Raw genomic sequence first — 25,114 nt, forward strand, 5'->3', positions numbered from 1 at the left:
ACCTGTCCCTGGTTGGCAGGGTGCAAAGCAGGCTCGAAGGGCAAGGGAAGAACGGGAGGGGATGGATGAACACACACAGAGGAGCACGGGGAGGCTGGGGACCCCCAGCCACCACCGCCGCCAGCCTCGGGGCTCCGGGCTTATTCCCATCCATCCCCATCTCCATCTCCACGGTCGCGTTTTCACCTTGTGCGGCCAAGGAGTCGTTACACGGGGGCGGCGATTGGTTGGCTAAAAATGCTTCCCTAATCTCCATGCTGATCTTTACCCCCCTCCTCCCCATCTGCCGTGACCTTCCTGCCGATGTGCAGAGCCAGCCCCGGCGAGACGCAGCCAGCCCCGCTCTGCCGCGTTCCCCACGTCCAAAGGTACCCCCCACCCCATGCGGCTCCCGGCAGGTTTGGGGCCAGGAGGGAGGTTGGCATCAGTGGGTTGGCCGGGGCTTGGTGCAGCTCACACGGTGATGGAGGTGGCAATGTCCCCCCGATGGCGATGGGATGCCGGGGCTCGGTGCGCTGTGACCGTGCAGTCACCCTGAGTCTCTTCCTGGTTGGTGGTGGGGGGGGGGGGGTTGAAATGGGCTCCAACCTGTGCCGATGGTCGCTTGTTGGTTGGGAAATGAACCCCACTTTAGCAGGGCAGCTCCCTGACTCGTTTAGGCACTTCCCAGCTCCTGCTGGGTTCTGTTGAGTGGGGATCACTGTCTGCCTCCAGTGTGTGCCCCCCCACCCCACCCCGGTTTCGGGTTTACCTGTTCCTCCCGGCTTGGTGGTGTCTCTGTCGGGTGGGAAGGCAGTTGTGGGTCCCACAGGTCCTGCCCGGCTGCTGTGCCTGCCAGAGCACCTACAGTCTGGTGCACACATAGCCCTGTTCTGCACGCTGTGCCCATCACCCCATAGCCCACTCATGGCACCCAGGGCTCCCGGGGGGGGGGGGTCCGGGCTGCAGCTCTGGCCCCACATACTGACTGTGGGGCCAGGGATGCCCCAGGGCTGTGCTCACCCTGCCAGGCTGGGGCTGGCACCACTGGTGGATCAGGTGCTCTCAGCCCTGGGTGTGGGGTCCCTTCTGCTCCCCGTGGATGCATAAAGGGCTGGGACCCCAGCGGGGACAGCCTGCGGCCAGGTCTGGGAGCTGGCATCCCCCTCTCACGTCCCTGGGACGCGTTTGACGTCGTCTTACCCGGTGCGAAGCCCAGGCTCCTGCTCCAAGCCCCGCAGCCGAAGGGGTTCAGCTGCACCAGCGGCTCCCGGATGCTGTGGGGCCAAGCTGACAGCAGGGCACCCCCCAGAGCTCCCCTAATCCCCTCAGCCGCAAGGCACGGCACCGGGGCAGCTGGCAGGAGCTGAGGCTCTGCAAGGCGGCTTAGGCTGAGCCTGGGTGCTGCCGGGGGGCTCTGCCTGCCCAGGGGCCGGTGCTCATCCCCCCAGCCCACGTTTGCCCCAGGATGTTTGCTGTGGAGGCACACGGGGCATTATGGCTGTGATTTTGGGATCGCTGCAGCGAGCAGTGGGGTCCCTGCAGGGTGCATGGGGCTGGAAGAGGCTCATTACTCCCTCCCCGGGGTGGTACCTGCATGGTTTGGGCTGCCCGTGCCTCCCTGGGGCAGGAGGGATGCAGCACGTCCAAGGCACTGGAGCAGCCGGGGCCATCCTGGGGCTTTGCCCCATTTTATATCACCCTCTCTGGGAGAGCAGGGATGGAGCCTCCTGCAGAGCAGCCCCTGGGATCCTGCAGCAACCCTTGGGAGGAAGGCATCTCCCGGCTCATCCCAGGGAGCGGGATTGCTGCCCTTGTCTGCCTGTCCTGCCGCACCGCCTGCCTCTGCCTGCATCTCCTCTGGCACATGCCTCGGGAATGGCAAAGCAAGCGCTTTGCTAAACGGATTAGAGCTTCCCCGGCAGCCTCTCGGGCTGCTCCTGCTTCCGTCAGCCCCGCGCCGCCTTCCCCAGGCAAACCCATCCCTAAGGCGTGCATTGGGAGCAAGGCCGTTGGCACAGCACAGCCAGGAGACCGCATCGCTGGCACCAAGGGGGACTCAGTGCCCAACTGCGGCTCCCATCGTGCCTGACCCCAAACCCCTGGGGGTCCTCCCCACCTCCTGGGGTTTGTGTTCCCTTTGCCGCTGTCTCAGCCGCTGCTGATGGTGCTGACCCTGCCCTGGGGTTTGCACTGATCCATGACCTGCCCCCTCCTCTCCACCTCTCCCTATGTGTGTGGCCACCAAAGGGGGTGCAGCAGAATGGGCGCTGGGTTTAACTGTAAAAGGACTGAGGAAGGAAAGCCTGGGCAGCTGGCGGGCATCAACTGGTGACGTGCACAAGGGCAGGGAAAGAAAGGGAACATGAGCACCGGCAATGTGCATCCATCCACACCAGGGCCATGTCCTGCAGCGAGCCAAAGCCTGGGTTTGGCTCTGTGTGGGATCCTGCTTCCCAGAAATCCTGTGCCCTCAACCTTGGTGATCCCCCTGGCCGTGCCAGGGCCGGGATGGAGCTGGGATGGAGCCGGGCTCTGCTGGCACAGGCAGCAGGAGGAGGAGGCCTCATCGAGCAGCTCTGCCCAGGGACAGACTTTGTCCCCGCAGGGTGGCCAGACCAGCTGGTGCTTGTGCAACACCTTGAAGACAAACAAGGGACCCTCCCGGGCTTCTGCAGATGAGTCTTGGGCAGGGAGAGGGCGCATTCAACTGGCAGCTTCCCGCAGGAGCCGAGCTGCCGTCGGCATGGCAAAGCATGGGGGGGGGGGGGGAAGGAGGCAGCGAGGTCCCAGCACCATGCAGCATCCCAGGAAAAATAGAGCCTTTATATCCCATCCCCAGCCCCTTCCCCGGAAGGGCTCCGGGGGGATGCCCCCAGGGCCAGTCATGAGCACACAAGAAGGGGATTGTTTTGGTGGGAGTTGGGTGTCTGGCAGCACCTGCCCCGCGTTGGAGCCCTCCACAATGGCTGCCTTTCTGTGTGATGGCTGCAGAGCGGCCAATTATCCTCGCTGCTAATTAGAGATGCAGAATAGCTTCACTTGCGTTCTCTCAGCAAGCCCCAGAAGGCTCCTGGGACCGGCGGCACATCCGTGGTGGGGGCACATCCTGGGCATGGGGCAAGCGCAGGGGCCCTGGCCCCGTCTGGCCCCATAAGCCCTGAGGGCAGCCAGATGCCCTAATGTTCCTGTTTGCCCCTGGTATTGAGTGGGAAGGGGCAGGGAGAAGCCATGGATGAGCTCAGGATAAGCAGGATGCTGGACCTCTTTGCTCCCAACCCCAAGCAGCCTTCCCATGGACTGGGGGCTCTCCCATTGCTCCCAGCCCCAGCTAGCTCAGCAGAAAGCACCAGAACAGGGGGCTCTGCTATGGTTTAGGAAATGCATTTTCCTTTCCTTGCTGGGATGAAGCCACTGTGGAAACCCCCCCCCCCTTATTCATGTAAAAGCTGGCATTTGTGGCTGGGTGATGGGCAGGACGGCTGATAGCTGGTGGCATTTCTCTCCTCCCCTGCCCGCACCAGCTTGCTGCGCAGGCAGGCTGCTGGCAGCCGCAAGAGCACGGTGTGGGCTGATTTGCTGCTCTCAGCTTGCCATGGTGCTCACAGAGCCGTAATTTCAGAGTGGCGAGTGGCACGATAAATCAGGGCTTATTTCCTGCCAACGCTGGCTGCTGCTTCCCACAAGGAAACTTCTTTTACAGGGGGAAAATGACTTGTCGTGAGGAGTAGTAAGCAATGGGATAGCAAGAGCCAGGGGAAAGTTTGTGGTGAAGGAACCAGATGCCATTGCAAGAGCCTCATGCTGTGGAGGCAGGTTCCACTGAGCTGCTGGGGAAGGAGACTTGGGTCAGTCCTACCTGCATGGGCCACATCTGCCACAAACTGGTGGCAGTGGGGCTGTCAGCACTGGAAAGCCCTCCCAAGTCATTGAGTCCCCCCTATCACCCTCTTGCAGAGCAACATTTGCTCCTCTGCACTGCAGCAACCCTGTGCTGAGAACCGCTAGCTCCTTGCATGCAGGATGATGCCCAGTTAATCAGCACCCTCCAGTTCCTTGCTCTGAAATGCCAAGGGGCAAAGATGCCCTGGCACCAGCAGGAACCGCAGCCCATGCCTGCTCACATGTTGGGATCGGGGAGCATCACATTGCTGGGGTCCCACATGCTGCAGCTGGGAATGCAACACTTTGGGGGCAGGAAGTCCATTCGTGAGGTGGGAAAACACCCTTGGATGGCACGAAGCTGGAAGGAGCAGGATGGGGCCCCATCGAGCTTCATTAAGCTGTGGAAGGCGCTTGTCAGGGGAAAGCTGAGCCGGCGTCGGAGCCTCCTGGGACCGGGTCACATTCTCTGGGCAACCCGATCCTGGCGGCAGCGGCCCCCGGCAGCCTCATTATTGTGGCTTCGGTTACTCGGCTGGAAGCTTTCCCCTCCTGCTGGCTCTTAATTTCCCTGACATTACCCGCGAGCTGGGGCAAGCGCAGACCCGGTGCAAAGGGGCAGTTGAGAGGGGCAGAGCCTGTCTGCACCCCCCATCTGCGTCCCCCTGGCTCCGCAGCATCCCCAGCCGTGGGGCAGGACGGCTCCAGCCTTCTGCTCCACTCGGGGATGTGCATCCTGTGCCAAGCCCCACTGACCCCAGGCGCGAACCTCTGTGCTCAGGAGCAGGCAGATGGCAGTGGGGAAGGAGCTGCCTGGCTCCGTGGTCTCAAAGAAGCCTTAGGGGGGGTGCAGCTCCTGTCACCCCATCACCCCATTCCCTAGCCCTGCTGAGTGGGAAGGACAGCCTCTGCTTTTCCTGCCAGCCTTTCCCCGCTGGCACATTTGGCACGGAGGCAGCACCGTCTGCTCCTCTGGAGGCGTTTTTGGGGTGTTTATTCCTGCAGAAACTGCGTCTCAGCCCCAAATCCCTCCCTGCATCCCCTTCCCGGGGCCATGGAGGCGGCAGAGCGCCCAGGGGAGCAGAGGAGGGAGCGCATTGCTCTGCCCTGTGCGGGAGGGACAGCGGCCGAAGACGAGGGTACCCCGGGGCATCCTCTCACAGCCCCCCAAGGAGCCTCTCGGCAGTGCAGCCTGAGGGGGGAAGGACCCCGCTCGTGGCCCTAACGGAGCCCGCAGCGACAGCGATGCTCCCGCAGCACCCCATGGGTGGGCGCTGAGGGTCTCTGCACCCCCCCCCCTCCCAGGGTGCCGGCCATGGTCTGCGCGCAGCCCCCCCCCCCCCGCCTCCCCCGACGGCTCTTGCAGCCTTTGCGGGCAGCGGCTCCATCCCGGTTGCCGTGGCAACGGGCGGCTGCAGGCAGGGCGCGTGCCCGCGGCCGTGCGCGCCCCCGCGGCTGGTGCGGAGCGGAGCGGAGCGGCGCGACCGGCCCGTCCCGGCGCAGCCCCGGGCCCCGGCCCAGGTAAGAACCGGCCCCCGCGGGGCTTTGCCGGGGGAAGGGGCCGCTGGTGCCATGGGGTCCGCTGTGGGGATGGGGCTGCGGGTGGGGATGGGGCTGCGGCGCACCCGGGTCCCTTGCGGGGACGTGGGGAGGGCGAGGGGGATGCTGCGCAAGGGCCGGGGAGCGCTGTGTGGGTTTGGTACCCCCCTGCAGCCCCCCGGCAGGACACGGTGTCCCCCGAGCCCTTCTGCGAGGCAGGGAGGCCGGGGGGGACATGACCTTCACCCCTCCTGTGTGCCTGGTGGGGTGCCGGGGTAGGGGACAGCCCCTCTGCAACGCTGCTGAGCTCCTGGGTTTGTGCCTCAGTTTCCCCAGCTGCAAATGATGGGGGGGGACACTTGTGCTTTCCGTGTCCTTGTGTCCCCTGCCCAAATGAGTCCCTCATCCCACCCCTGATGGCCCTCTTGTCACCTCAGCTTCCTTCTTCCTCTCCCCCTTCCAGCCCCACTGTCCTCCCCCCTGCTTTCCCATCGCTTCTTTAAGCCCCCTCCGGCTCCGTGTCTCCTCCTCCTACCACTACAGGCAGCTGTAATCCCACTGTCCCTCCACATCGCCCTGCTCCTGGCAGCCCCATTCACCTCCTGTCACTGCCAACCCTGGGTCTGAGCTGCCAAGGTACAGGGGATGGGACAGCCCATCCCGTGCCAGTGTGTGACACTCTGGGTCCCCCCCTCCCTGCTGCGGAAGCCAGGGGACAGCACCTCCGTGCACTCCACCACCATCGTTTGCTGCCTCTTGGTTTAATTGCAAACCTCATGTTTGGATTTCTGCCTAAACCCTGCCCCTTGGGACCACAAAAATCCCTGCTCGAGAGCCTGAGCATCCTTGTTTACAGCGGCAAGCTAAGGTGGCAGGCTGAGGGGCACTGCAGAGTTGGATGCCAAGTGGAAACCCTACAAGCCCCATCTCCCTTCCCCAGGCCTGAGCTTATGCATGGGGTTGGCAATCCTGCTTCCGCACCTTGCTATGGTGCCTGTCCACATTCCTGGCACATCCTCAGCTGTACCTGAGCTGGGCTGCAGCTTCCCTGGAGAGAAGCACTGGCATTACCTGCAAATGCCATGCATATCTCCAGAAATCTTTTCACAAGGCTTATAAAATCCTTGGGAAGACTCGGATGGGCGCCCTGTGCTCTGAGCAGGGGAGCTGTGGGGAGTGCAGGAGGAAAGGGGAGGTTTCTGCAGAGCACACACGGGATGCAAAGCTGTTTTCTTGGAGGAAACGCATCTCCCCACCTACTGCAACCCCGCAGCGTGGCCCCTACCCCGGACAGAGAGGTGGTGTCCTCCCGTCTGCATGCAGGACGTGTGGGTCCCCATAGTGTCCCTGGATCACTGACCCACCTCTGCAAACACTCTGGTTTTGGGGATCCTGCAATCCCTGAGCTGGCAAATCCCCTTCCCAATCCTCAGCTCCCCTCAGTCCATGCAGGCAGCCCAGTGGGAGCAAGGCAGCTGCCCACTGGCACATCCAGCACGGGATTCGTTGGAAAAGTGGTTCCCAGATGTTTCCCACCATTCCCTACGTGCTACCCCCAGGGACCTGCTGCCCTCACAGCCACCTCGTGCACTGCTCCGGCAACCGAGTGCACCGGGTCCAGGCCAGCCCCACGGCACTGCCCTGGCCTAAATCCCACGGAAAAGCACCCATCGTGTGGGTGCCTCCCATCCTCTCCCATCTGGCCGTGGCTCTGGCTGCAGGATTTGGCTGTTTGCCCACGCCTCCAACCCCGTTTGTGTTGCAGCTGGAGGGGTTTTGCCACGGGCTGCAGGATGAGGCCCTGATTGCAGCCTGCTCGCAGGGAGCCGGCAGCTTGGGAAGGGCTCAGGCTCACCTCCTGCCTGGCCTTGGGCTCAGTTGGATAATGAGGGGGCAGGACGGGTGTTCTTCTGCTCACGACCCTCCAGGCTGTTCAACCAGAGCCCTGGTCCCCAGCTCCTGCCTCCTCACGCTCCTGCCTCCATGCCCAGTGCCAGAGTGAATCAGCAGCGCCCGCTTAACCGTTTCCTTGCAGGGTCCATATCGGCTCTGGAGCAGGGGACAACTCAGCCATGCCAGAGCCAACCCCTCTGCATCCACCCCTGCCATCCCTATGGGCTGCTTTCCCTTGCCCCAGCCCCATGGATTCATGCACCAGCCCTGTGCTGGTGGGAAACCCTCAGCACCCGGCCAGGTCTGGTCTGAGCAGCTCCTGCTGCTGCAAAGCCTCTTGCAGAGCACTTCGGTGTCACCAGCTTTACCTGAGGCCCTGCCATCGTGCCAGGGCATCTCACCCACCCGTATTCGGGCACAGAGGGAGCAGCACGTAGGCACCGGTGCCTGCAGTGGATGCAGCACTGAGGTCGGGTACCACCAGCAGCCGATGCAGCAGCAAGGCAGCCCCAGAGCTGCTGCGATGCAATGGGAGATGCTGCTGCCAGGCTGCCCTGGGCTTCCTTGGCTGTTTCTAGTCCGTTTGTCTTTCCCATGCTGGCCATAATGTGGCCATAGCACTGATGTGTTGCAGTGGCATTTGGTGCTGCACCCCCTGAGAGACACTAGACCAGCTCTGTGCCAACATAAGGGAGAGCAAATGACCTTCCCCATGGAATCCCCGCCTGGCTCCCTTCCCCATAACCCCTGCACTTACCTTATGTAGCCTTATGCTTACAAAAGGAGCCAAAATGCAGCAACTATTTCACATTGCAGCCCCATGGATGGTTTGATTTGACAGGCCAGGTCAGTCCCAGTGTTTAATTGCAAGAAAACCAGCTCAGACCATTGGGTCCTTTCCAATTGCTGAGCTTTGCCTTTTGTACTGGGAGGGCTCAGGTAACTACAAGGCAACAGCACATAGCAAATTACCTTCCCATCCCCGGCTCATGTGCTCCAGCCAGGGCCCTTGGTTGGGTTGCAGCTCCTGAAGGGCTCTGCACCAGAGGAGCATCATGCGTTGCACTGGTTTGTGCTGGGTTTGGTGTCGGGGAGCTCCTGCTTGCTGTGATTCCCACAGAGGGAGCAAAGCTCAGCGTGGCATCCCTCTCTCCTGGGTGCTTTCACCAGTGATTTCCCCCCTGACTCCCCTTCCACAGCACCCAGCCCTCTCCCATTCACTGCAAATGAGAACCTCCTGCCTTGGGACAGGATGGGGACAGGGATAGGAGCACAGGGTGCTCCTTGCAGCACATCCACCACCATCCTGTTTTGGCAAAGGGCTCTTTGCAGCAGGAGAAACTGTACCAGGAGGCTCTGCAGCTCTGGGTCCCCACCGTTTTCAGTCAATGTGCAGGCAGGCAGGATGGGAACACATTCAGGCAGCTGCCTGTTCCCTGTATCACATACCCGTCCCTTGCTTTTTGGCTGCAGCAGGGATGCTGGGGCCAGGGCAATGAGAAAACCTGGAGGCAGAGCAAGCTGCCTCCTGGCTGCAGCATCCCTGCAGCTGGGGCTGGTGCCTGGCACCTCACTTGAGGACCCCAGAGCCCAGGATGGGGCACCCCAGTCTGACAGCACACCCCAAGGCCATGGCACTGGGGGGTGCACATGTAATGGTGGTGCTACAGCAAAGGCAAAGGCAGAGAGAGCAGGGAGAGGCAGGGGTCCTGCTGCCCCCCCCCAAGGGAGCCAGCTTGGCCCATTCACCCTTCCCAAGCAGTGCTTTGCCCAAAGCTCTGCAGCCCCGTTGCCGGGGGCAGGGACAGCAAAGCTGGGCTGTACGGGGACAGGGCACTGCCGTGTGCCTGCAGTGTCGGCAGCGCCAGCTCTCTGCATTGCAGCACCTCCTGCCTGCACAGGGTCAGCACCGTCCCTGGTCCCCATGGAGGGCACAGACCCCCCTGCAAGGCCAGCAGGAGCTGTGTGAGATGAGCTGCGCCGGTGCTCAGCACCGAGCGGGCTGATGGGGACAGAGATGCAGGGGGGCGGCTGCTGCCGGAGCAACCCAAGGGCACGCAGGAGCTGGGGCAAACTTCACCATCCCTCGATGCCAAATGCTCTGTGGCTCCTCTCCAGCAGCCTCGTGCAAACATGGGGCTGGGAGGGGGCACAGCAGAGCCCCCTTGGCTGAGGGTACCCGAGCAGCAGTGTGTGGCTGGGGCTGGCAGCTCGGCTTGGCTGCCGGCACCGGGCATCACAGCAGCAGCCCTGATGCGATGCGATGGGCTGCAGCAGCGGGCATGGGGCTGCGCTGTGGGGCAGCCCGGGGCCGGGGGCAGACGCATGTGGGGGTTTGCGTGGCAGCAGAGCAGCGACAAGGCAGCGGTGTTAGATGGGAGGTGATGCAGAGCCAAAAATAACCCCCAGGCTGTGGCTCTGACCGGGTGGCACCGAGGAGAAGGAGCAGGGAGAGGCTGGGGCTGGCTCACATGCCCATGGATCCCATAGCACTACACCCAGCTATGGACGAGCTCCCTCCCCAGGGTCCCTGTCCCAGCCCTGAGCAGCACTGGGGCTGTCGCCCCAAGGATGCCCTTGTCTCGCCGATGCAGCCTCTGCAGCAAAACGAAGATCCACAGACTAGAGACACAAACCAAGCCCCAGGTGCCAAGTGCAGCACCATGCTTGGGGTTGCAGAAGGGGCAGCCCATGGGTGCTTTGCCACTGCTCAGGTGCACTGGGGCAGCCCACGGGTGTCCATGGAGGATGGCGGGTGCCAGACTGGCTCTGGGTGCACTGTGCATCGCTGTGGTCCCCCCTCCATCAGCATCGTGGCAGCTGAGTGAGGGACAGCCACGCGTTTATTTTTAACTGGCTGGGGAGGGCGGGCTTGGTGCCTCCTTGGTTATATCACTAAATCCCTGCCAGGCCCTGTTAGTTCCAGCACAGCAAGCCCTGTGCCGCGCTCCAGTAACTGTTTCGGCCCTTCATCCTCTTGGAGCCACGTCCTGCCCTGGACCGTGGGCTCCTTGGAGCCAGCTGTGTGCACAGCTGGAGAGCTTGGACCATCTGCTCCCCACGGGTGGGCATTGGGTCACTGGGACCCTGTTCCCCCCAGTCCTGGCCTCCCACCTCATTGCCCAGGCGCACGGTAGGAGAGATGGCCAGGTTTCCCACCGCCTGCTCCACCTCCCCAGGGGAAGGGATGGTACATGGAGGCCATGACCACATCTCCCACTCCCACAGCCCTTTTGGGGACAAAGCAGGAGGAAACGGGGTCAATTCATGGCTACTTTGTCCTCATGCCAGTGGCAGATGCTATTCAGGACAGGGCCAGCGCTTTCCTGTGGGAGCGCTGTCGGAAACCCGGGCAGGATGGGGATGCCAACGGTGCTTATGGCCACTGCAGCCCCCTCTCCATCCTCACAAGCTGCCATCGTCAGGCACAGCTTTAGGCAAAGCAGCAAAGGGTTAAGCCGTGCAGCGGGGCCACGTGATGCTCCAGGGATGCCGTTTTCCTGAAGATCAGGATGGATTAGGGTGGAATATCCAGACGAGCATTCCTTGTGTGGTACATCCCCCCCCGCAATCCCCACCATGGCCCCTCATTGGTGACCCCGGCTGGTGAGCTCCTGCCACCATCCCCACCATGTCCCCTCCCAGCACCAATGGCTCTGGGGCAGGTTTGGATGGCACCAAGTGGGTCCAGGCGCTGGAGGAGCCTGCAGTGCAGGGGCTGGAATGGGCACCATCCCCATGCCCACCCCCTGCAGACGGATGCTTGACCCATGGTGCTGAGGGCAGGAGCAATGGGGGTCCCCCGCTCAACCTCCACCATGACCCCTTCTTCTTCCCGCAGTGCATGAGGCTGGTGCCTGCCCAAGAGCCACCCAGTGCCCGCACGGACGCCGCAGGCAGCACCGGGAGCCATGTCGGGTTCCTATGATGAGTCGGCAGCGGCCGCGGAGGAAACGACCGACAGCTTCTGGGAGGTGAGTCCCAGCCATGCTCTGCTCCCGTGGGGCCCCCCACTGCTGTCACTGCACCCAGGGTGGCCCCATGTGGCAGGGGACAGTGCTGCCTGCAAGCATCCCTGCCATGGTGGCTTGGGCATCCAAGCCAGCTCTCACGCTCGGCACTCCCCAAGAGGTGAAGAGCAATGGAAGGGACCAAACAGAGCTGGGTTTGAGCAGCCCCAAAGCAAAAGCTCCATCCCTGTAGCCCCAAAGAGCCTGGTGCCACCCCCATCCCCACCAAAGGCCAGCTGAGGTTTAGGGCTCTCTGGACGCAGCTCCCATGCCTGTCTGCCTGCATCCCCATCCCAGGTGGGGAATTACAAGCGCACAGTGAAGCGGATCGATGACGGGCATCGTCTCTGCAATGACCTCATGAACTGCGTGCACGAGCGGGCCAAGATCGAGAAGTCCTACGCGCAGCAGCTCACCGACTGGTCCAAGCGGTGGAGGCAGCTCATTGAGAAAGGTGCCATCGAGAAACGGCTCCCCCAGGACAGCCGGGTCCCGTGGGTACCCGTGCACCAGCACAGCTTCACCTGGTGGAGGTGGAGGGGTAAGGGCGGTGCGGTGATGCTCAGCTGTGCCCTCTGCCTCCCCCCAGGTCCCCAGTACGGCAGCCTGGAGAAGGCGTGGGGTGCCATCATGACGGAGGCGGACAAGGTGAGTGAGCTGCACCAGGACGTGAAGAACAGCCTGCTGAATGATGACTTCGAGAAGGTCAAGAACTGGCAGAAGGATGCCTACCACAAGCAGATCATGGGAGGCTTCAAGGAGGCCAAGGAGGCTGAGGATGGCTTCAGGAAAGCCCAGAAGCCCTGGGCCAAGAAGCTCAAGGAGGTGAGAGGAGAAGCGCTGCATGTCCTGGGGCACCCCTGCCATCTCCCGGCTCCAGGTCTGAGTGGCAGCTCCCTGCAAGCAGAGGGATGGGCAGGGAGCTGTGACTGCTCCTCTGATGTGTCTTCTCTCCCCAGCTGGAGACAGCCAAGAAAGCCTACCACCTAGCATGCAAGGAGGAGAAGCTGGCCATGACCCGGGAAGCCAACAGCAAGGCCGACCAGTCCAACACCCCCGAGCAGCAGAAGAAGCTCCAGGACAAAGTAGAGAAGTGCAAGCAGGATGTGCAAAAGGTACGAGGCATTGGGTAGGGAAAAGCAGTGGGAATGACCACCGTGGCCCTTTTCCTCCCATTCATTCCCATTTTCCCATCACACGCTCCTATAGAAGTGTGATGACTTGCAGACAGTGCTCAGGGGAGAGATTCACCCCTTTTATGGGGGCAAAATCTCTCCGGTAACACACTTGATTTCACCCACAGAGAATCTTCTCTCAGCCTGGGCTCCCCAGCATGGCAGCCCCCAAACCAGGCCCTCTCAGCACCCACAAAGGGGCTCTGAGGTGCTCGGGGTATAACCAAGGTGCCTTTGCAGACTCAGGAGAAGTACGAGAAGGTGCTGGACGAGCTGAACAAGTGCACCCCGCAGTACATCGAGAGCATGGAGCAAGTCTTCGAGCAGTGCCAGCAGTTTGAGGAGAAGAGGCTCAACTTCCTCAAGGAAGTGCTCCTGGACATCAAGAGGCACCTGAACCTGGCCGAGAGCAGCAGGTAGGTGCCTCCTGTGCCGACTGGGCAGAAAGTGCCCATGCAAAGTCTCCTTATGGTGCCTGGAAAGCAAATAAAGCCCTGGAGGGAGCGAGTGCTTCCAGACAGCCCATTGCCACTCCACTACATCCTGGTGACCATGGTGTTGGCCAGAACCAGGCATGAGCACGGCCATGGTCACTAAGATGCACTGGAATGGCAGGAGGCCTGTGCCTTGTCGTGCATGACCCCACCTGGGCATGTTCCCATCTAACCCCATCCCCAGTGGGGTCCACCCTCCCTGCAGCACCCTGACCCCCACCTCTCCCTGCAGCTATGCCAACGTCTACCGGGAGCTGGAGCAAACCATCCGCCTCTCGGATGCGCAGGAGGACCTCCGGTGGTTCCGCAGCACCAGCGGCCCCGGGATGCCCATGAACTGGCCGCAGTTTGAGGTGAGGCTGAGCACCACGGCTGTGCTGGCAGCCCCACAGGGCAGCCGGGCGCTCAGGGGCTGCTTGCTCTGTGCCTGCAGGAGTGGAACCCGGACCTGACGCACACGATAACGCGGAAGGAGAAGCAGAAGAAAGGCGAGGGGGTGACCCTGACCAATACTGGCAGCACGGGCGAGAGCGGGGCGCCGGCGGGCGAGCGCGGGAGGTGAGGGCCGGCAGGGTGGGAAGATGCTATGGGAACACTGCGAGTGCTATGGGGACGCAGGATTATCCTGGTCCTCATGGGCTGGGGTCGTGCTGCAGCCACTGCTCCCCTGCAGCCTCAGGGAAACTGCAGCATCCTCCCAGCGGCACCCGGTGCCTGCCCCAGTCCTCCATCCCTTGCCCACTCCTACAGCCCCTCTTCCTCTTTGCTGCAGCGTGAGCAGCCACGACCGCGGGCAGACCTACAGCGCCGAGTGGTCCGATGATGAGGGCAGCAACTCCTTCAACACCAGCGAGGCCAATGGTGGCACCAACCCCTTCGACGAGGAGTCGGTGGGGAAGGGCGTGCGGGTGCGGGCTCTGTACGACTACGACGGGCAGGAGCAGGATGAGCTCAGCTTCAAAGCAGGTAGAGTCCATTGTCAGTGCCGGGTTTGCTGGAGCTGCAGGTGCCCCATGTTTCGGTGGGAAATCCCTCAAATAACTTCCGAGTTATCCCAGCCCTTCAGGAAGCTGAACTGGCAGCAAGGGGAAGGCACAAGCTGAGCCCAAACCCAGGTGGGACTGAAGAGGTGGTGGGATGAGGCCCATGAGGTCTCATGGGTCACCCCTTGCCTTTCTACCCTACAAATCAGCATGCTGAAGATCAGTCCTAACCCCCCTCCAAGCAGCTCCATCCAGCGGAGAAATAAGGGTGGTAGAAGAAGTTCCCAACAAACCTCTCCCCTTCCACCTTCCCCCCAGGTGATGAATTAACCAAACTTGGTGAAGAAGACGAGCAAGGATGGTGCAAAGGGCGCTTGGACAGCGGGCAGCTAGGTCTCTACCCCGCCAACTACGTGGAGGCAATCTAAGTCTTGTGGTGTGCTCCTCGTCGCCGTCAGCAGCTCAATCCACCCTCCATTGCCTCCATTGCTCCACCAACCAGCCGTGGTGCTGTCTGGTCCTTCACTCCTCACAGTTAGAGATTCAGACATATTTTCCGACCAAGCTTTTATTTTTTTAAGAGTTGTCTCCGAAGAGTATTTTGCATAGCCGCTTTCTTCTTCTTCTTCTTAAGATAACGTGAAGCGAAAGATGACGTCGTCTGTTCGTCTGCGTTAGTTGATCTTTTCTCTGAACAAAAAAGCCGATACCTCAAGATCTTAAATCCCAACCAGTGAGAGCTCCTGACCGGTTGGCTTTTAAAGATACTGAAATCATGAGCCGCCTTCTGATTGGCTGGAACTGTTCCGAAATGCACAGCGCTGAAGCTCCTGGGACTAATCAAATTCATCCCAAAAGCCCGAGGTGGATTGGAGTCTGACTCCATGCCTCCATGTTCTTCTCCCTGCTTCATCCTCCCTTCCCAAAGGAAGGGAATGAACACCCCCTCCGGCCCCGCAGCCACCTGGCCCCATCCACAGGCAGGGCCTTGCTCGTGGGCAGGGCTGGTGGCAGATCTGGGTGCCCAGGTGAGGTGGGACCAGCCCTGCCGTGGAGCTTGGTGGCATCTCCTCAGCTTCCTCTTCCTCCTCAGGGCTGGGCTGCTGAGCCGATGCCCCGTGTGTGCTGCAGGGAGCAGCATCGCCCTTCATGAGGGCAGTTATCCAGCTCCGGGTGGGATGGCCCTAAAATCCACCTCTGTTCCGAGAAGGACCCACCTGGAGGAGGACCCACTGCAGATCAACGCTGCTGGAAGCACCTTCGCACCCAGCCCGGGCTAGCGGCGACCGGCTTGGATGCTGCTGGGGACAGTCCCCATCCACCCCCTTCCTGGAGAGAGGCAGGAGCAGAGCAGGGATGAAGGATAAGCAACGTCCAGCCTTGCACAGTGCCAGCAGGAGCTGCAGCACCCAGAGGATGAGGAGGCTTGGTGCAGGCAGCAGACCCCAGTCCGGGCAGCAGAGCAGCTGCCTGGTGAAGATGGTTGGAAACAAGACATGCCAAAAGGGGAACGGATGCAAGCTTTGCCCTTTGCTTCTCCCCAGAGGGCTCTCACCCTCTGGCACTTGGGTTCTGCAACCGGCCGTGGCATGGATAGGAGCCCCTCAGCACCCAGGGGTGCTGCCACCCAGCACGGTCACCCCAACCCCTCTGCCCCAGGCATGTTTGCTATCCCGAGCAATTCCCTACCGATCATCTCTTTGTTTCCCCTCTTCCATCCAGCATCAGCGCCCTCATCTCCCCGCTCACTCCTCCCGCTCCTCTCCTGCCCTCTCTGTTGCTTGGTGAATTTCTTGGCCCCAGGGATCAAGTGTTCTCAGGAGGCAGGAGATGCTCCATGTGCTGGGCACGGCAGGCGAGAGCCGCGCTGCCCCTCGCCCCTGCCAGGTATGCAAGAAAGCAGAAACCACGCAAAACAGTCAGACAAAACCCAACCAACCTCCTGTCTCAGCAATGCACCCCGGTTTTTTGTACAGTGATGGTGTAATTTAAGAAGTATATATATAATATATATATCTCTCGTGATTGTAGTACCGTGGATACAACAACGAAAAGCAGCAAGCGAAAATAACTGAGCTCTGTCAGCATCCTTCGGGTCCGGGTCCTCGCGTGCCTCCCTGCGCCAGTCTTGCCCCCATGGAGGAGGATGTCAGGGTTATGGACCCCCCCCCCCATACCTCGGGGAACCACAGTCACAAGGACACCCCCACACTGAAGGTTTGGGGTGCAGTGGGAAGGGGGCTCGGATGTAATGCTGGGGGGCTGAGAAAGAGAGGAGCAGCCACTGCCTTTGGGGACTGCATGGGGTAAAACGTTATGAAAGCCATGGGGTAACTTGGGATAAAGCAGTTTCGGGGGCTGGTCCCAGCACCAGCCCCCAGCCCAGCAGAACCCAGGCAGTGGGAGACAGGGGAGCCCTGGCATAGTGAGTTGGTGCTGGCAGAGGTGACAGAGCCTCTTGGGCTCCTTATGAGTCCTGAAACCTTGGGAATAATGACCAGGACAGGGCTATGGACAAGGGGGACAGGGTGGTGAGACCGGGATTATGGGGGTGCTCGCTGGGCTGTTGATGGAGGGGGGGCAGAAAAAAGGGATTCATTTCCCCTTGGTCTGGTGAGAAACCCAGTCCTGCTGCAGAGGCTCTGCTGCATCAGGTCCCCACATCCCCGTGTTCACCCTCCCCATCTGGCCCCAGCTCTCCCCCTTCCTGCTCACCTTCCTCACAGTGACAAGCAGCCAGGGGACCTGTGACAGAGACTCGAGGTTTGGGGCACCAGCACCACCAGTGCATCCTCCCGGTGCTTCCCACACCGCTGCAGGAGCATCGGTCGCACGCAGGAAATCACAAGACACATCTTCCCCCTTTCCCTTATCTCCCCCTCCATTTTTCCAGAGGCCAAGGCAGTTTTCCTCCTTCCCCTGCTCCTTCAGTGCCCTCCATCCCTCCAGCTGGGATGCTTGCAGGGCTGGAGGAAGTGTGGCTGCTTCTCTGCCATATAAGCAGTACAAAACAGGCAGGGCAAACCCCAAAGGGCAGGAGCCATCACAGGCAGCTACGTTAAATTAAAACCAAAACACCAAGAACCAGGGTTTTTTCTGCTTTTAAAGCTCCCACAGAGCATCTCGTGGTGCCCGGGGCCCATCACCCCCCATCATCTGAACCTAAACCACAACTTGCCAGCAGCCCAAACCAGAGAGCAAATAAACAAATAGAGATGTAATATAAAAGACCAACGTCGCCAGGTAACTCAGGCTGTTGGGAAATGTGCAGTTTAAGCAACCCCCGGGTTTCTGTCCCAGCCCAGGCTTGCGGGGCTGTGTTTCTGATTTACTGTCCAGAGGGAAGTGGCAAATGTGCCACCTCCCTTTTCCAGAACTCTGGAATCAGGCAGTCCAAAAAAACCAAATCCAAATCAAGGGAAGAGCTCTGTGCCAAGGCCAAGGACCCGGGGGCTTTGGGAGGCTCTGGGTGATGCCATGCCCAAGGATGCGGTCCCAACTCAGGGGACCACCCCACTACTGCAGGGTTGCCCATGGTGGACAGCCCTGCACCCACCTTCTAGAGCTGCTCCCTTTGCAAAATGCCCCAAATCCCTGCAGAGGGGCGAAGCGGAGCCGGGAAGCAAAGGGAGGATGTGCCCATCTGAGGGGATGCCTGTGGTCCCGGCATCCCTGGGTGCAGCTGGTGCCAGGCTGCTCCCGCATGGGCACAGCCAAGGGCGGCCGCAGGTGCCCTCGTCCCTTCAGATGCCATTGTCCCAGCTCATGCCTGCGCTTTGTCCTCCCCAAACAATGGCTGGGGCGATGCCACCCGCAGCCAGCCCCCGGGAGGGAGGGGAGGAGGGAGGGAGAAGCCTGGCCACTGTGAGCACAAAATGCAGGCAGCCCCTTTCCTTACAGCTGAGGTGCAGCAAAGGGCAGAACCCCCCCCATCCTGAACGGAGCTGAGGGCCAGGAGATGCTCTGTTAGGGTCAATCCAGAGCAGCCCCACTGCACCGCACGGGATCACTCCTAATGGGCACCGAGGGCAGCAGGTCCCACAGCTGGGCTGGGGGTGAAATGGGGACAGGCTCTCATCCCCCTGATGCTCGTGGGGATCTTGAGGTGTCCAGCTTGGCCCCTGTGTCCTGGCAATGCCCTGGGGCTGTAGGGTAAAGGGACAATGTGGCAGGGCAAGAGACCTGAGGGCAGGACTCCTGTGTCCCCCAGCTCCTCTCCCACCGTCAATCCCTGGCAAAGAGCACCAAGGTTGTGGGGAGCCCCATGACAGGCACAGATTTAATCTGCCTTTATCTCCCCCCCATCAACCCCACACTGGTGCTTATCCCTTAGCCGGGGGCTCATCCCTCCTCTCCAAGGCTGGGTGCTGACAGGAGTCCCGCGGTCCATTGGCAGTGGGATGGAGCCCCTCAGCACCCCGGTCCTTGGCGCTGGCAGATGGTTTCTGTGGCTGGGAGGCAGGGGGAGGCAGCGAGGGTGCCCTGTCCCTGCCGGGGCGCGGGTGCCTCCCCTCAGACCGGGTGCACGAACTGGTAGACCAGGCGCTGGGAGATGTTGGGCTTCCGGATGATGCCTTTCTTGTAATACTGCCGGATGGAGCGGCTCAGTTTGTCGTAGTTCATGGCCGGGCGGTTCTTGCGGATGCCCCACAGGCGCGCCACTTGTGCCGAGTCCTCGATCTTGAAGATGCCTGGGAGAGAAACAGGGCCCGGGGGGGGTTACAGCCTTGTCTGCACCCCGCCACCCCGGACCCGCCAGCACCCACCGTGGGGCCACCGGAGCACCCACCCTTCTCCTTGTTGAGCCAGCGGATGAAGCGGCCGTAGTTGTGGGGTTTCAGCAGCAGCTCTTTGAGGAACTGCCAGAGGTGGATGGGTTGGCCAGTGCAGGATGAGTCCACCTCGCTGTCTGCCTGGGCAGCATCACCTCCTACAGTGGAGAGGGATGGGTGAGATGAGGGAGGAGAGGAACCGCGCTGCTCTGCACTGTCCTGGGGACCTGCAGGAGTCCTCATCTGGAAAACCCCAGCTCAACGCTCATCCATCTCCAGAGGCTGGGTCTGGAAGCATCACTTTGTCCTCCCCATCTTGGAGCTGGGAAAACAGCTCCTTCCTGCCCTGGCACAGCCCCACAGGGACTCACAGGGTGCAGGAGTCTTGTGGTCATTTCCCCTTGGTTGCACTTTGCAAGGGCTGCTGTGGGGCAGAGGGAGTGCAGCCACATGGATGCTGCAGGTGCAGCTGCTCCCACACACCAGATAATGGCAATTAAACAGGGAGCAACCTCCCAAACACCCCAGACCTGTCCGATGCAGCAGTGAGGCCGATGGAGCTGAGTCCGCACAGAACTCATCGCAGTATCTCCCATCTTCCGGGCTGGCTTTTTCCTTCATACAGGCAGCTGGAAGGCAGGAGCAGGCATCAGAGGAGCATCTCCCATTGCCAGGATCGCCCCCCCTCGCGGTCCCCAGCACCCACCGGACTTCCAGATGTCGAGGTGTGCATGCAGGATGTCCCCGCAGGCAGGGGAGCGCTGGCAGAACTGCTCCTCGGACATGTCACACAGGTCCTTTCCCGACAGCTCCTCGAAGGACTTCCCCATCTGTGGCAGCCGGTACTGGTGCTCCGTCCATAGGATCCACTTCTGCACGTTGCCGGGGCTCCAGTCCACGGGGTCTGGAGGCAGTAACACCCCAAGGAGGATCTCGGTGATGCCCAATGACAGCAGTACCCCAGGGGACTCGGACCTGGGCTGTCCTGCTCCCTTTGCACCCAATCCTACCCCTAGCTCAGTTAATGCCAGCTGCCTCCAGGCTGTCCCCAATCCCACACACTTCTCTGCCCATTCCTAATGTCCAGGGAAAATGGGATGGCGAAAAGGACAATCCAAGTCCTCACTACACGCACATCCCCAAGATGCAGTTATGGAGGTGCCTCTCAGCCTCACATCAATGCCCTGGGAGGGGAAGGGACCCCCAGCTCCAGAGAAGGGAAGGGCTCACCAGGAAGTTGCCGTGTCCCTGCAGCTCCCTGGCTCTATGGCATGGTTCAGTCACGCTGTTGTTACCCCACACCCAGCACCGGGCTCTGCACCCTGCACTTTAGCTCCTGCCCTGGCGCATCCCTCCCTGGTTGCCCCCCATGGCTGTGGGGACACTGACCTGCAGCGATGTTGAGCAGCTTGCAGGCCGTCTCGATGTCCTTCAGCACTTCGCCCACCACCATGCTCTGTACCTGCTCCAGTGAGTGCTCCTCCAGGGGCAGGCTGGCCTGCAGGTCCCCCTCGGCCCCCAGCCCCAAGCCCTGGCTGTCAATGATGGGACATTGCTCCGGTTCCTTCTGTGCCTCCCCTTGCCCACCTTGGGCACCGCTTTGGGATGGCTCCCCCAGGTCCTTGGTGGTCCAGGCAACGTCCTCGGTGGTCCAGGCAACGTCCTCGGAGTAAACCACGTCGAAGTAGTGCAGGCACACAGCGGGCAGGGGCTGTTGAGGGGCTGAGGGGGGGCTCGGGCAGCCCCAGCTCTGGTTATGGGGGTCCCGTGGGGCAGTGTCCAGCCAGGCGAGGCGGCCGGGGGGCAGAGCGCTCAGCGTGGGGCTGGCGCTGCCCATTGCTGAGCTCAGCACCGGCTCCGACCCTGCTGGAGAGGAGGAGAGGAAAGGAGATGCTCAGCCCGGCACCGGCTCCTGCCCTCTGCCCAGCAGCCAGGCACAAAGGGAGGAACTAAGCCTGTTAGAGGGGAAAACGCATCCAAAGAGACCCACGGCTCCCTGCAAGCGCCTGGATGAATGCAGGCTTGGGATCAGCCATGGGGCTGGGGGCTGCCCTGATCTGGGGAGGGCACTGCTGCAGCAGACAGGAGGGAGAAGCAGGTCCCAATCACCACGGGCTCTTAGGGTCTCCCTCTGAATTCCACACTGGGTTGGCAGCAGTTCAGTCCCAACCCCATGCCCTGTGCCTCGCAGGGGCTCTGAGGACCTGCTTGGGCAGCCTGTGCGCAACGGAGGATGCCTAAACCGTACAGGCAGATATCTGCATATGGAAAGCACGACTTGCTGCTTTAACCTAAGGATGCCCCTGCACAACAGCGCTCAAATCCAGCTCCCCGAGGCTGGGGACAGCCCCAGATGAGACCTTTCCTTTCATTCTCTTGCAAGAAAAACTACCCAAAATCAGCCTGTCCCCATCTGTCTCCAGCACACGGGAGTCCCGGAGGCCACGGAGAAGAGGATGAGCCTGCCGAATTTCCATAGCAACACCAGGGAACAGCTCCATCCATGGAGAAACTGCCCCACGAGACACCCCGAGGCGTTGGGAAGAGAAAGCGGGTGCCAGGGGAGAGGCTGGCCATGGGCACATGGGGTTGTGCACAGCACCCAGCTGCCCCCCGCCACCCAAACAGTTTCCCTGAGAGACGGCGCTGGCTTCCAAACCTCTCCTTGATTCGCTCTGGATTAAAGGAAGAGCTTTAGGAGATCAGCGCTAAATCCAGCCCCACGCTGCTCCCGGCACAAAAGGGAAGCGGTAACAGCTTGTGCAGCTCCAGCCCGATGTACAGCACCGGGGCTCTCTGGGGAGAGGACGGGGGTCTCGTCCCCAGTGTCTGCGGGATGCTCTGGGGTCCTGGCGCATCCTTTGCCACGGAGCAGCAGGGCACAGGGCAGGATGACGGCCCCGCTCCCATCCTCTCCCCATCCCGGCTGGGACCAGCAGGACCCGATCCCTGGGGCCGAGCAGCCACCGTGCAGCCGGCGCTGTACTCCCAGGGCGGGGGCCCGTGTTTGACTTTGCCCCGCTGCGCCCGCAGGCGGCCGGGCTGGGTGGGACCTGTTTGCTCTGAGAAGCCGCTTCCCTCCCCTCTCCCCGGGGTGCTGTTCCCTGGAAAAGCAGAGGCAGGAGGGGCAGCCCCGGGCGCAGGGGGATGCTCACAGGGAGCGCGGAGCCACATGGACCCCCAGAGCCCCTGCCCGAGCTCAACAAGGCTCCTTGGTCATTGCATCAGCCACCGCAAGCGCTTTCTGGCTCTCCCATGCTGCTGGCGGTGAGCACGGGCTCCGCACCAGAGCTTTCCTGCAGCAAAGCCGAACCGGCGCAGCCTTGGGCTCATCCTGCCTCCGGGCAAGAGGGGAAGTGATAACAGAATTGGTTCTTGCAACGCTTGCACCCTGCCACGGGCAGGATCTGGCTCAGGGTAGCGGAGGAGCAGATCCCAAACCAGGATGGAGCCGTTGAGTAACCAAGAGGTTTCTCCATCCCCACAACAAAGCTCTGCCAACCAAGGGCACAGCCGGGAGGGTCCTGCCATTCCTGAGCCCCAAAGGGCACCGCAAGAACTCAGCTCAAACAGCTCCAACACGTTCCTTTCAAGCCAAAAGCGTGGGGCTGGAACAGGGCTCCTGCTCTCCCCAGGGGTTCAGGTCATGGCTCAGCTCCACGGGGCTGCAGGGACTCAGCCCCATTGCAGGGAATGCTGGGGGAAGCAGCGGATGCCGCAGCTGAGGGGTCTGAGGACGAGGACAATGATCTCCTGTGTCATCCCCAGCTCTCCTGGCAAGCACAACCCATTGCTCGGGGCAGTGACCCAGCACCGGTGACGGAGCAGAGCTGGGATTAGCCCTTGGGAGCAAGAGGAATTAAATAAATAAGAAATGGGCCCAACTGCCACCCTCAAACAATGATCCCGTTAATGAGAATTAAATCCGCAGTTAAACAGGTTGTGCCACAGCCGAGATCGGGCAGGGCTGGCCCCTGGCACTCAGGAAGCCTCCCAAGTCTCCAAGTGCTTCCAAAGCCCTTCCCAAGCAGCCGCCGGGTGGTGGGATCGGACCAGGCTCTGGGGTCACCTCCAGCTCCCACACTGAGGATGGGGACAGGGATGAGCTTTGCTGTCCAGAGAGGAATTTGGGACATGGGGGATGCAGAGCTGCCCCGGACTGCTTGAAGCAGTGCCATGGACAGTGGGGTTTGTCTTTAACCCATCCCTTCAGCTCTGCCTGCCCCACATCCCTCAGCACTGCACGGCAGAGGCAGACAAGGACCCCATGGACCCAGGAATCCTCTCTTTGCCCAAAGAGGGGCTGTGATCTGGGTGCTTTGCCCCTGCTCTCTGGTCTGACTCGCACCTCCCTGGGCCCCAAGGAGGGCGATGCAAGCACCAAGGGGAACGGAGAGACAACGGAGCCCATTGCCTCTGCCAGACAACTGCTGGCCAGCACAAGACACGAGCTATGTCATGAGGCCCACATAAAGCAGGTGAAGGGACCTGGGGTCTCTGCATGAGCCAGGGCTGCACACCTTGGTGCTGAGAAGCTGCTGACAGTTTGGGGTGCTGCCAGCACATCCCATCCACCCACCATCCTCATGGTGCTTGGCCAGGTCCAAACCACACAGCCCCCTTTATCTCTGGGTAGAAGGAGGCCAAAATCTGCACCTCAGCCAGGGCAAGGGCTTGGATCTGTCACTGGCAATGACAGGACTGGGGCCAGGGCAAGCCCAGGGCTCACCCTGGAGGTACCGCAGGAGGGATGCAGCCCATCCCATGGACCCTGCAACCCCATCTCCTCACCCAGCCATCTCCAACACCACCAATGACCCCCCAGCTCCTCCTGCCGTTACCTGCATGGATGCTGGTGCGGGGACCAAGTGTCCCCACGGGTCCCCTCACCCTGGGTCAGGCTGCCCTCGCCATCGGTGCAGGGAGGAAAGCAGGAGCAGGGGGAGGAACGGGACAGGCCTGAGCGGAGCCCCAGTGCTCTGTGTTCCCCAAAGGGAGCAGCAGAGCTTGGTGTCCCCATGCAGGGCCAGAAAGCTCCTATTTATAGCAGCACCTTCCTCCCCGCCAAGCTCCTGCCCATGAGAAAGCCCATATTGTGGGGGATTTGGCACCTGAGCGGCGTTTGTGTTTCACTAACCAAGCAGAACCACAAAAATCAAACCTAGAGCCAATGTGCCTTTAGCACAGAGAAAAAAACCACCCAGCAGAGAAGCAACGCTGAGACCGTGCAGGTCTTGCAAAGGGGTTCAAAGCATAGAGACAACCCCTGGGCTGCCCAGAACCTGCGATGCTCTGTACAGAGCACAGGGCCCCAAAGCACGTTGTCCCCTGCTCCCTGCCGGGCAGAGGGGCTTGCGGGATGCTCAGTGTCCCTGTGGGTACCGGGTGAGCTGGCCACAGGGGCTCTGGCTTCATTGCACCATTGCTGCCTGAGCAGGAGGGGGGTCCGATTGGCAAATCCCATTTCATTCCAGGTGATGCCATGCCAGGAAGCACCAGGAACCTCGCGCTGGGGGACAACCTGTCCCTGTTCAGCCCTAATGGCACCTGGAGGTGCAAGGAGCTGCGGGCGGGGATGCTCACATGGGGTGGCACCACATCCACCCTAAAAGGGTGCCTAAAGGGCTGTAGGACCCCCGGGAATGGGGAAAGGTCTCAGTACAGCGCAGGGCTTACCTTGAGGCTCAGAAACCGCAGAGGTCCCAGCGCAGGGGGGGAAGAGCCATCCCTGTGGTGCTCCGCACGCATGGCCCAAGGCAGGGTGCCCCAGCACCGGCAGGGAGGGCGGCCAGCAGCACCCGGCCCTGCTCAGTGCCGTCCCTGTAGCCCCACTGCAGGATGGGGACAGGGCATATGGATGAGGACAGGGCACCCCAGGCGGCTCTGAGGGTGGTGGGTGGGTGAAGCCAGCCAAAGCATGCGAGGGGAAGCCGGCAATGAATACAAGGTGCTCAGCTCAGGAAATGCCTCCTTTGCCCATTATATCCAATTCCTTCCTTATTTACCTGAACAAACAAGCTGGGTGCTGGTATTTGAATAGCCTAAGCCAGGGTTAACCCTTAACGAGTGCATCAAGGCACTGGGCTCAGACCCAAATGGGCCCAAGGAGGGGAGTGGGGTAAATCTGGGCATCATTAACCCCTTCCCATCCTCATTTGGGACACCCACCCAAGAGATGGGGACAAGACCTAAAGCTCCTCCTGCAGCCAGACCCTGCAGCACAGAGACCTGTTGGATGCATTAGAGCCCCTGTCTGGACCCTGCCGCATGACACCGCTCCCCCAGCACATGCTGGACTAGCTCAGGGCCAGGAGCATCCCCTATGCAAGTGCAAGGGGCTTGCAATAGGGACTGTGAGTGAGGATGCTCAGGGCTGACAGGGACAGC

The 25,114-nt window shown here is 61.3% G+C and overlaps 2 protein-coding genes across 3 annotated transcripts; one reads left to right on the forward strand and one right to left on the reverse strand.

Moving 5' to 3' along the window:
• Positions 1–210: 210 nt before the first annotated feature.
• On the forward strand, positions 211–16,044 carry PACSIN1 (protein kinase C and casein kinase substrate in neurons 1). Of its 2 annotated transcripts, none has more exons than XM_057423587.1 (10): positions 211–368; positions 11,135–11,267; positions 11,601–11,757; positions 11,893–12,128; positions 12,263–12,418; positions 12,719–12,894; positions 13,205–13,325; positions 13,406–13,530; positions 13,745–13,938; positions 14,274–16,044. In XM_057423587.1, the coding sequence occupies exons 2-10, from the start codon at positions 11,205–11,207 to the stop codon at positions 14,381–14,383; spliced, it is 1,338 nt and encodes a 445-aa protein (XP_057279570.1). In that variant the 5' UTR covers positions 211–368; positions 11,135–11,204; the 3' UTR covers positions 14,384–16,044. The 2 variants fall into 2 exon arrangements, with proteins under 2 accessions (XP_057279570.1, XP_057279571.1); XM_057423588.1 differs by lacking the exon at positions 211–368 and adding an exon at positions 5,272–5,382.
• Positions 16,045–18,250: 2,206 nt separating this feature from the next.
• SPDEF (SAM pointed domain containing ETS transcription factor) lies at positions 18,251–24,848 on the reverse strand. The gene is made up of 6 exons (XM_057423560.1): positions 24,404–24,848; positions 20,117–20,593; positions 19,434–19,631; positions 19,311–19,356; positions 18,745–18,890; positions 18,251–18,646 (listed from the first exon to the last, which is right to left on the reverse strand). Exons 2-6 carry the CDS (start codon positions 20,562–20,564, stop codon positions 18,468–18,470), a joined length of 1,017 nt encoding a protein of 338 aa, XP_057279543.1. The 5' UTR covers positions 20,565–20,593; positions 24,404–24,848; the 3' UTR covers positions 18,251–18,467.
• Between the last annotated feature and the right edge of the window lie 266 nt (positions 24,849–25,114).

Source organism: Pezoporus wallicus, unplaced genomic scaffold (assembly GCF_028554395.1).
Source record: "Pezoporus wallicus isolate ANWC-B61680 ecotype Strahan unplaced genomic scaffold, APGP_CSIRO_Pwel_v1 contig_13071, whole genome shotgun sequence".
In the NCBI taxonomy this organism is placed as follows: Eukaryota; Metazoa; Chordata; class Aves; order Psittaciformes; family Psittacidae; genus Pezoporus; species Pezoporus wallicus.

Bases quoted from the DNA above. Each gene is read 5' to 3' on its own strand.
- SPDEF (XM_057423560.1), bottom strand. From the start codon at position 20,564: ATGGGCAGCGCCAGCCCCACGCTGAGCGCTCTGCCCCCCGGCCGCCTC. The intron at 19,357-19,433 runs GTGGGTGCTGGG...CCTGCCTTCCAG, and splicing joins CCTCGACATCTGGAAGTCCG to CTGCCTGTATGAAGGAAAAA. The intron at 18,647-18,744 runs GTGGGTGCTCCG...TTTCTCTCCCAG, and splicing joins CTGGCTCAACAAGGAGAAGG to GCATCTTCAAGATCGAGGAC.
- PACSIN1 (XM_057423587.1), top strand. From the start codon at position 11,205: ATGTCGGGTTCCTATGATGAGTCGGCAGCGGCCGCGGAGGAAACGACC. The intron at 12,895-13,204 runs GTAGGTGCCTCC...CTCTCCCTGCAG, and splicing joins AACCTGGCCGAGAGCAGCAG to CTATGCCAACGTCTACCGGG. The intron at 13,531-13,744 runs GTGAGGGCCGGC...TCTTTGCTGCAG, and splicing joins CCGGCGGGCGAGCGCGGGAG to CGTGAGCAGCCACGACCGCG.